At 44.8% G+C, this 10,426-nt stretch overlaps 2 protein-coding genes across 3 annotated transcripts; one reads left to right on the top strand and one right to left on the bottom strand.

Moving 5' to 3' along the window:
- The first annotated feature begins 1,420 nt into the window (after positions 1-1,420).
- Positions 1,421-5,629, top strand: LOC125547456 (nuclear envelope-associated protein 2-like). The gene is made up of 6 exons (XM_048711323.1): positions 1,421-1,686; positions 2,701-3,132; positions 3,223-3,330; positions 3,756-4,217; positions 4,340-4,441; positions 5,075-5,629. Exons 2-6 carry the CDS (start codon positions 2,938-2,940, stop codon positions 5,243-5,245), a joined length of 1,038 nt encoding a protein of 345 aa, XP_048567280.1. The 5' UTR covers positions 1,421-1,686; positions 2,701-2,937; the 3' UTR covers positions 5,246-5,629.
- Positions 5,630-5,980: 351 nt separating this feature from the next.
- On the bottom strand, positions 5,981-10,175 carry LOC125547439 (probable receptor-like protein kinase At2g47060). Of its 2 annotated transcripts, XM_048711306.1 has the most exons (8): positions 10,020-10,175; positions 8,200-8,307; positions 7,834-8,081; positions 7,637-7,763; positions 7,249-7,522; positions 7,030-7,162; positions 6,863-6,949; positions 5,981-6,375 (listed from the first exon to the last, which is right to left on the bottom strand). In XM_048711306.1, exons 2-8 carry the CDS (start codon positions 8,282-8,284, stop codon positions 6,241-6,243), a joined length of 1,089 nt encoding a protein of 362 aa, XP_048567263.1. In that variant the 5' UTR covers positions 8,285-8,307; positions 10,020-10,175; the 3' UTR covers positions 5,981-6,240. The 2 variants fall into 2 exon arrangements, with proteins under 2 accessions (XP_048567263.1, XP_048567271.1); XM_048711314.1 differs by lacking the exons at positions 8,200-8,307; positions 10,020-10,175 and having other exon boundaries at positions 7,637-7,746; positions 7,834-7,901.
- Positions 10,176-10,426: the final 251 nt, after the last annotated feature.

Here is a 10,426-nt window from a genome sequence, read left to right as displayed (position 1 = left end):
ACCCTAAACCTTTTAGTACCGGTTGGTGTTATCAACCGGTACTAATGGTCTCCCCGTCCCCGGTGCTGACTCGTGCCACGTGTTAGCCCAACCGGCACTAAAGGGTCTTACGAACCGCTGCTATAGCCCGGTTCTGCACTAGTGTTGTAAACTATGAATCTGTAATGTTTCGTGAATTGTGTGAACCTTAATTATTATGTTTGTTTTTTATGTGCGTGCTAATATGTAGTTGCAATGTAACTATAATTGGAACAATTCGGCGAAAACAAATTTTTACTCCCCTAAATTTAAGGGGTCGGCTAGAAACGACCAAAATTTAGAGGGGTAAAAATACTCCACTAAAGTCTACTCGGTCGTTTACTCCTCTAATTTAGGGTGTCGGCTAGAGATGCCCTAAGATGTTGTGCATATTTTAATATGGAGTATATACAGACTGAAATGAGTGAGCAAACATACATTGAAATTCATTTATATATATCTGATCGGAAAAAAATTTAAAACTTTTATAATAGTGAACAGAGGAAGTAACAAGAGTGGTTGTGTAGCTACTCCCAGTTCCTTTGTTAATCAAACGCCTTTTCACACAATCAAGGCGTAGGTGGCGAATAATATACCTAAACTCTATCGAACTGACGTGCGCTAGGGTTGTTTTCTGGGCCTTCTATAAAATTTAACAAACTATCGCCTTGAATGTCTACTGGGCTTCCTTTGTGACCCGTCATTGGGGCTAACCCGACCCCTCATGGGCGGGTCATAATTGATAGTTATATCTCCAACACTCTTTGAAAACCATTCACTCCCTTCAAAAACCACGCGAACATGATTATTATACCCACCTCCCCTTCACCTGACCCACCCCCTCTTTGCATTTCCCCATTCTTTCCTTGAGCACATGCTTACATCCTCTTCGTCGTCGACAAGGGGCTCCGGCTTCTCCTTACTCTTCTCCAGCAGCCACAAGCGGATGTCGCGTTGCATGTCCTCTCGAGAAAAGAAGCAATGATGCTCGTACCGGATTACTTCTCCCGGCTTCAAGTCCTCTCCCCAAGGGGAGTAGTGCCGGTAAAGATCATGGATTCTCATCTCGTACATCGCACAGGGGGGAGCATGCCTTCAAAACCCCGCCCTTTTCTGATCTTGCATGGAGAGAAAGGGGTGATCGGGTTCTTAGGGAGTGTCTCAGGCGCGACTGTGCGTTAACACGGCTGTACAAAATGCGACGGTAAAAAGCTCACCGTACCGTCGCGGCGTTAAAAATGCGACGGCGGCACCACCACCACCACCACAGCCCCACTCTACGCGCACACGGAACAGGGGATCCGACCCGGCGCACGGCCACGTGCCGCACAGCAGCCCAGGAAATTTCGGAGTTTGCCGCGCGCTGACGCCGCCGGGGCCCACACGCCAGCATTTCAGTTTCGAAACCCAGCGGCAGCTCCCCAACTATCCCCTCATTTCCTTCCCGTTCTCTCTCCCCTCCCCTCATCAATCTCCTCCCCTCCGCCACCAGACGCTGCGAAAATTCAGGGGGAAGCCCGTCCCAGAATCTCAAAAACCCTGCTGCTGCCCCAGGCGAGCAATGGGGCCGTAGATCTCCGCCGGAGGGAGCGGAAGGAGGGTCTGTGGTTCCTGGAGCTTCCCGTGCTGGGATTCGGCCGGCGACGGCGGCTGCTGCTGGGGACGAAGGTGCGAGATTCCCTTGGCCACCCTGTGTTTATGCTCAGTCCGTGACGCGGTGGTCGCTGTGTTTGTTTGTACGGGTCTTTTTGCCGGGGGGTTGAGAGATTGCGAGCTCGGAGGATTTGAGCGGTCAATACGCGGTGCTCGGTGTTCTTGAGTTTGTCCTGCAAATCTTTGGAATCTGTGGCCGTTTTTACTTTGCCTGGATTGTTGCCCCGGTTTGAATTATTTCGAACCCAGAGGAAAAAATCTCGAATTGTTCTTTTTTTTTTAATTTTAACCTCGCAATCCACGGAATCAAGTACTCCCGTACAATATTACTACTAGAAAAATAAATGAGTGATTTTTCCGAGGAACTAGTAGTACTACTCTGTCGGCAGTATTTAATTGAGCACTTAAAGTTTTCTGTCGGATTCTTTGGAAAATTTGAACGCGTTTGAAAGTTCGCAGATGCGCAGCTTCTTTTTGTCCTCATCTACTAGCTGGAATCTCGATTGGAAGATGCTTTTGTTTTGTCCCAATACTTCTCTTCAGTAATTTCTTTTAAAAGCCTGATACCTTGATATAAAAGATTGTTTCTCACATGGCCGTAGAACAGTACAATATCGCAGTCAGTGTATTCTGTAAAAATTAACCTGTACCGCGGAACGCGTGAGTTGACTTGAAGCACCAAGAACATGTTATGTTTGCAGCCTAGTGTCCGCAAAGTTGACTAAGAGATGCTTCAGGAGTTGATCCCTTCATTGGCCGCCATGAACAAGTTACTTGTAGTTTGAACAACATTATCTTACTTTGCTTCATTTACTGTCCAGCCATTACTAATTGTACAAAACTATGTCGACCGCTGAAAGCAACACTTCTGTCAATTACTTGCCAACTGTCTAGTGCCACAAGAAGAGCTCGTACCCGTGATCTGAAGTAACGGATGCTTTCAGGCCAGTAACTTAAGGGCGACACGGTGCATGAAGCAAGCATCACCATCTTTCTCTGCCCCTAAATTTGTGCAATTGTTTTGTGCAGTGAAAGCTACCGGTTGGCTGCTACTGACCTGTGAAAGAGAGAAGTTTGTGAGGCGGCCAGGGTGTTTGGTTTGGTCAAAGAGGAGCTCTCAGTGCCCTTATTTTTCTCCTGTATACATGGGATGCTTGCTGTGAGCCCCGCTGTTTGTTCTTGGAGAAAATAGGACAGTGCTCCCAGGATCTGAGTTTTGGCCTTTGGGCTTAAAACAATCTTGTCTGTTTGGTTCGGGGCTTGGCTATGGCAGTTTCAGAGAAGGCGGTACGACCATGCTCATCGTCTTCGTCGGGTTTGGACCCGCTGTTGAAGGATCTTACGGAGAAGAAGCTGAGGTTTAGAAGAAACGTGGCATCTCTGGCGTCTGAGCTAAAGGATGTGAGGCACAAGCTTGCTTCGCAGGAGCAGTTGTTTACTAGGGAATCCCAAACTAGGGAGGTTAGTAAATTTCTACTACTTGCTAATTTCTACCTTCAGCATGGCTTACAAAGTTACAAGTTTGGCCTGACTAGGGAGAGAACGTTGCAGGTTGCGGAGACGAAGGCAAGGAGCATGGAGGAGGAAGTGAGTAAGCTGCAGAAATGCTTACTGGACAAAGATGAGCAGCTAAATGCAACGAGAGGCATCACCGAACATGTGAGGAATTCCCTCCTTTCTCCATTTGGGGTTGCGTTTCCATTTTTTAAATTTCTCCATTTCTATTCCATGATGAATTGCTAAAGTTTGTGTTTGATATTAACTTCTAAGCATACTACTCTAGATTCCATACATGATTTAAAATGAGTTGAATGCAGTGCAACATAGTGGGTGATGATGTATTTGCTTGTAAAATTGCTTTCCTTTGTTTCTTTCCTGAACTGATTGTGCCTGTCTTTTGCTGAACTGATGGTGATCTAAGCACTTGGAAAAGAGTAGTACGATTTCACATCTTCATACTTCTAATCAAAAAATCTTCTTATGCGTGACGTACCTCATTATGATACTGGTTTCCCAACCCTAATGATTCCATTTTGCTTCAAATTGAAATTCTCTTTGTCAATAACTTTTGTAATTATGTGCAGTACCTCGATGATTTGGATGATCTTAAATCACGACTATCAGTAACTCAAGCTACAGCAGAAGCCAGTGCTGCATCAGCCATGTCGGCTCAGGCGCAGTGCTTGTCATTGCTGAAAGAGCTGAATGAGAAGGATCGCTCGCTGAAAGAGCATGAGCTTCGAGTTAACAAGCTTGGCGAGCAGCTAGGTCTTCTCCAGAAGGACCTTGAGGCAAGGGAGCTTTCACAGAGGCAACTCAAGGATGAAGTTTTAAGGATTGAGACAGATATCATGGGTGCAGTTTCCAGAGCTGGGTCTAGTAAAGATAACGAGCTTCTGAAGGTTTTATCCGATGTTTCACCAAGGAATATCGAGAATATTGGCAAGCATTTGAATACTAAGGATACAGAGATTGCCAGGCTGAGAGATGAAATTAGGATATTATCTGCTCATTGGACAAACAAAACAAAGGAACTAGAGTCACAAGTAAGTTGTCTTCCTTGCATCCACAAAATAACAAAATTTTGCCTGAAATTGTTTCGCAGACATTGTTTTCGCTGCAATTTAGCTCCGTAAGTTTACTCGAGATATGTTTTTTCGCTGAACAGCTAGAGAAGCAGCGCAGAACCGACCAGGAACTGAAAAAAAGGGTTCTCAAACTTGAATTCTGCCTTCAAGAATCACGATCTCAAATCCGAAAACTTCAGAGGGTATGTACATATACGTGTGTATCATTTTCCTTTAACAAGTGAAAAAGGAAACATGACTTCGATTTCGCCTGCTCTGCTAGCATCATTGTCCATATCCATTTATGGCCTTCGTGAATTGAATATACGCCACCTTATCCCTGAGCATCGTAACAAGATTTCTGACAGTTAAGTTAATAAATCAAATAATCAATGCCATATTGCCATGTGAATGAAGCATCTCTGCTACGGCAGTTGGCCATAATGATGTGTCGAAAATGTTCAGGTCAAAGTCAAACAGATCACTGATTCATGCGTTCTAGAAAAACCCTATTCTTTAGTATCAGTGATCTCATCTTCTCTGGTACCAGCTAAATCATGCATGTGTGCAATCTTTTTCTCTAGAAAACTTGAGGAAGAAATCGAACACTCCTGGCCTCTGCATTGATTGTTGATGCCTGCAATAAAATATACTGAAGCAACGCATACACTGCTTGTGATAGCCATGTTTTTGCAGCAAACTGTTGAAGTTGAACTAATTAATGGCAACTAAACACATGTCGAAACCTTGAGAAGATTTTCATGGTGCTCACCGATCAGTTGGGATCATTGAGGAATCCGAACCCGAGACTAACTCATCGGCTCTTGCCTCTGCAGTTGGGGGAGAAGAGGGACAAGCAACTCAAGGAGCTCAAGGATCAGATGGCCATGAAGCAGCCCGACGGCCCTCGCCGCGACGAAGGCAAGAAGCCCTTCTGGGAGAATGATACGTTCAAGTTTGTCGCCGGCATGTCGATGCTGGTCGTGATGGTCCTCGCAAAGCGCTGAGAACAGCGTCATCTTGTGTAGAGAAGTTATGTTAGGTGAGCAACTAGCTCGCTCTGTAGTTTTAAGAAGCCAGTCATGTACTGGAGTAGCGTTGTAAAATTAGGTTTAGGCCTGGACATGCTGCATGGTCAGATGTTCAGAGACCAGAATTCGTCGACGTCCAGGTTTAGTCCTCTAGACCGTAGCAGTGTAGCTCAGCTGCTAGTTCATGTGTGGTAGTTAACTGTAATCCTGTACTTATCCTATGATGTTTAGGACTACTCTTTAGCATCTACTATTCCTCTAATTTAAGAGGTTTAGTACTCTTTAGCATCTACTACTTCCTCTGTAAACTAATATAAGACGTTTTAGATCACTAAAGTACATGTAATATGTTTTAGATCAGGCAAATTTTAACATGGTCCCTCTTACCTCCTTTTTTTACATGTGAGGTAAGAAGGTAAGAGTCAATCAAGCCATTCATTGATGAGATCAACGGCTAAGATCTATTTTATACTCTTACCTCTCATGTGAAAAGAGGGGGTAAGAGGGACCATGTTAAAACTGCTCTTTAGATCATTAAAGTACATGGCTAATTCCTGCTTCTTCAGTCCATTATGCGACTCCTTTTCCCTTCTGTTTCTGTTTGAGATTCCAGTAAAATCTTAGCAAGATTCCTGTTCCAAACAAGGCTATACAAAGAAAAATCCAACACAAAATGAGAAATTTGTTCCGGAATCTGGACTTGGAAGCAAATGGCATAAGCTCACGCAGCAGTGTTTATTATCTTCCTTTTTCTCTCTGTCCGATGACAAGTGTTCTAGGTACTAGATACTTGCTGACCTTGCAACCGATACAAAGAATCAAATATTTCTGGTACTAGAATCTCGAGGATTACAACTTGGGAAGAATAATCACAAATGTACAAAAACCGCCTGCCACGCGCCCCGCAAGAACAACAATTGATGGCTCATTTTCCCTTATCTATTATATCATACAAAAGGCCGGAGTGGTGCTTAGCGTCCGGCATGCTCAGCCCCGGGGTGGGCTGCTCGCGCATTCAGCAGGGGCTGGAGCGCCTTGACGACGATGCTCATGTTTGGCCGGAAGTCGGCTTCATATTGGACGCACAATGCCGCGACGGCTGCAAACTGTTTCAAACAACACGCAGAAGAGGAAATGGTGTTACAAGTGGCTTCACCTAAGAATACCTCGACTTAGTTATGACATATAGCATGCTCCGAGAATGATGTTAATCACAGTAGTAGGACATATTTTATAGAAATACTTTTACCTATGCCACAACAAACACAGTTTCTGGAAATTAAATTCTTAGCTAGTACTCCCTCCGTGCGGAATTACTTTGACATGCTCGAACAGGCGTTAGTGCTAGATACATCCGTTTGAGCGTCAAGTAATTCCTGGCGTTAGTGCTAGATACATCCGATTGAGCGTCAAGTAATTCCGGACGGAGGGAGTATTACTCATCCATTCAAAACAAAAATGGCAAGCTTAGTAAGTTCCAGCAAAATCAGTATTTTGTTTTCCTCGTCTTTATACTTTATAAAATACTGATAACTGACACAGACTGCTTAACCCATGCATTGTTTCGAAACCAAGAGAGGCTATTTATGATACCTTTGCAACAGCCTTAGGAGGATAGTCCCCTCCAAGTCTAGAGTCAACACATTGCCTAACCTTATCTTCACTCAGTCTTGGGGTGGCCTGCCAGTGTATAACAAACAACTGTTAGAATTCCATCCACCAAAGGAGATCACTTGTGCAGTATTGGGTACAAAAATTACCCATGTGACAAGGCTCTGCTGCCCCCTTGGTAATGTATGGTCGACAGGTTTCCTCCCAGTCAATAGCTCCAGAAGAACAACTCCAAAACTGTACACATCGCTCTTAGAGCTAAGTTGACCAGTCATTGCATACCTGATCAAAAAGTTTAAACAAGCTTAAGTTGAATGATCCAAAGCTTCATGGAGCAAATGAGCAACTGAAAGAAAACAAGAACATACTCAGGTGCATGGTATCCAAATGTTCCCAGAACCCTAGTTGAGTGAAGCCGGGCTGCCATGTCAGGAGCTTGGTTTGACAAATCGAAGTCGGCTATTTTAGCTACATCATCATCAAAGAGAAGAACGTTGCTGGACTTGATGTCCCTGTGTATGACGTGAGGCTGTGCTTTCTCATGAAGATACTCTAGGCCTTTCGCTGCACCAACAGCTATCTTCACCCGTTGTATCCATGATAAGACCGGACCTGGCTGAGCCCCTTTAACACCTTTCCTTCCTGTAAACATTTAAAGTAAAGGTTTATATCAAACATAAGAACTTAACTGCACCAATAGATGAATAAAAAAACATTACACGAATGTTCAAGACTTCAAATTGTACAAAACCATACCATGAAGCATATCATGAAGAGAACCCATAGTGGCAAACTCATAAGCAAGGACACGGGTGTTCCCGTCAAGACAGTAACCAAGCAACTCCACAACATTTTCATGCTTAAGCCTTGATACCATAGATACCTGTGAATGTAAGTTGTGAGATAGAAGACCATAGTAAATGCAGAATTCCTAAACAGGGAGAAATACGAACCTGTGCCAGCAATTCTTGGTCTGGCTGCTTACTGGAATCCAGCTTTTTGATTGCTGCACCTCTACCATTTCTTAGAGTACCAAAATATACTCTGCCAAAGGAACCCTCACCAATCAAAGCTTCATCACCAAAACCCTTAGTAACCTCCCTAATTTCATCCATAGGAATGGTGGGAACTGCAATGGGTTGCACTTTCACAGGTTGAGGACCTTTGGGAGTTGGATCGGCAGTGCGATATGCATCATTCCCTGCAGATCAGTTGCAGTTCATTAGATGAATATTATCAGGCAACAGAAGTAGAATGTTGTACGAGAAATAGGGTTGCAGATGATAGAATTGTAATAAAAAAGAATTCGAAGTTATTACTTGCTGGATGGTTTCCTGGGTATTGATTCCTGTTGTCTGGTGCTCTTTGAGTATCTTCATCACCACAGCATCCAAAGCAAGACATATTCTTCCGAGAACAAGTCCTGGCTGGAACCAAGCATCTTTTTATCAGAACCAGCAGTATGAACATAGATAGCTCATACAAAAACAAACAAGCGAGCACTCGGTTGGGAACATAAACGGAACTGTAACTGTAGTTTTGTGGCCATATATCTGACAAATACTAATAGCACGTGCCACAGGACTAGTGGAGAGAAATGGAAGGTGACTTAGTTTCGATTCATACTTCATTCTGTATATAGCGTAATGGCCCCAATGGGGAAATAGAAGTTGAATTTTTAGGAAACAAGTGAAGGAATGGTTAAGATGTACAGCTAAATTTCCCCTCTCCATTCATTTTATCCCACTACTTTGCTTCCCTTTGTCTCACTCTCTCCTCTGTATCTATCTCAAATGGAAAAACCAAGCCCATAAGTGAACCATGACCTGCTTGCAGGTGCAGCATATTCTTCTACGGTACATGCAGCAAGGGAGCTACAGAAATCACACATATATTTTCTATCAAGCAAAACAATCTCATGTGCACACCAAGTTCATGTGCAAACATTCTCTGCCAAGGAAAACCTAAAATATGGAGCCATTCCTCTGTGCTTTATTATTTCTTATTATTATCTTCCCAGGTAGGATTGGAATCCACATGGAAGGCAGAAACTAACAACCACTACTAGCTATTATAGCTGACCAAAAGACAGCTCATTCTGCATCAACATGCTTGATACTTGTCAATATCCTACAGGTTTCATACCACATTGATCCAGACCCAATGACGCATAGCGGCTGGAAACGTCTTAGATTATTCATCCAGCTATCAGTGGCTGGCCCACCGCACCAGATGAACACTTGCAAATTATGTGCTTCCTTTTGCTAGTAAACAAGTGCAACCGCCACAAGGTAGCTATGATAAATGAGAGGGTGGGAGTACATTACTGCCTGGTCCACAGCTTTGAGCTCAACGATAACTACTTCTAAATTTGCATGCAATTAAACTGAAATTACGCGAGGGAAATAGCGCGCAAACAACCTTGGCGGTCTGGCGGGCGCGCCAACTCAGTTCTTCACTCACTCTTGCCCACAGTTCAACCAGTCATGTAACTAATTCCCACAGCACATTAATTCGGGATGCACCCCAAAGAAAACAGATCAAAAGGATAACCACACCAGTCACTATTATTAGCTCTCACACTCCACTGGATGTTAATTCCTATATATACGGACGAAACATCATGCAGCTGTACCGCTGATTCATCATGCCACGCCATAAACTGAGCATTGAAGACACAGAATCGAACTAATTTCTGACGAGAGGCAGCCGCTGCCCTCCAGATACATATTCGCAGTTGACCACTCGCAAGAACTGATTACTAACGAACTTAGAACCCTAGCTTGCTTCTTCACACTAAACGAAGGGGAAAAGCTAGAAAATACTGTAATACAAGAAGTCAAGGCCCTCTTCTTTTCCCTCTCCCACTGCTGCAAGAAGTCAAGCTTAGCACGCCACAAATTCCGCGACGAATCGGAGCCAGACGAGCAAATCGACCGGCAAGAAAGGGGAACCGGCAAGATTCGGAGCTCGGAACAACCAGAGGGGCGCAGCCAGCCCCCGTCCCGCGAAGCAAGCCCGCCCAGGGACGAGATCACGGGAGATCCCGCGAGCGCCCGCAGATCGGAGCAAAAGGCGAGCTGCTGGGGGCAAAGAGGGGAGGGGAGGAGGAGGGGAGCCGAATCCGGCGTGAGAGCACCTTGGGCGTGTCCCGGCGACGGCGACGGCGGAGGGGAGGAGGACGGAGCGGAGGAGCAGGTAGCGGCGGAAGCAGGCAAGAAGGGGGAGGGGAGTAGCAACAGCGTCTGTGAGCTGTCCGGTCCACCCGCGGCGGCGAGCGAGAGGTTATATGCTGGTGCTGCGGGCTGGCTGGTCTACCGGTCGTACCTCCGTCCCCTCCGCGTGCTCGTCAGAACGCGTGTGTGGTGGGGTTGGGTAGGGAAACGGCCATGTGTTTTCTTTCTTTCTTTTCTCCTCCTCTTCTTCTTCTTATTATTTTATTTATGTGTGTACTCTCTCTGTAGATACATCCGTTTATGCGACAAGTAATTTGAACGAAGAAAGTATATAATCTTTTTAATATATGTACGTACATGTTCTTGCTTT

This window comes from Triticum urartu, chromosome 1, assembly GCF_003073215.2.
Source record: "Triticum urartu cultivar G1812 chromosome 1, Tu2.1, whole genome shotgun sequence".
NCBI classification, from domain to species: Eukaryota; Viridiplantae; Streptophyta; class Magnoliopsida; order Poales; family Poaceae; genus Triticum; species Triticum urartu.
The sequence above is the reverse complement of the archived record's forward strand: the minus strand, read 5'-3'. Positions and strand labels throughout refer to the sequence as shown.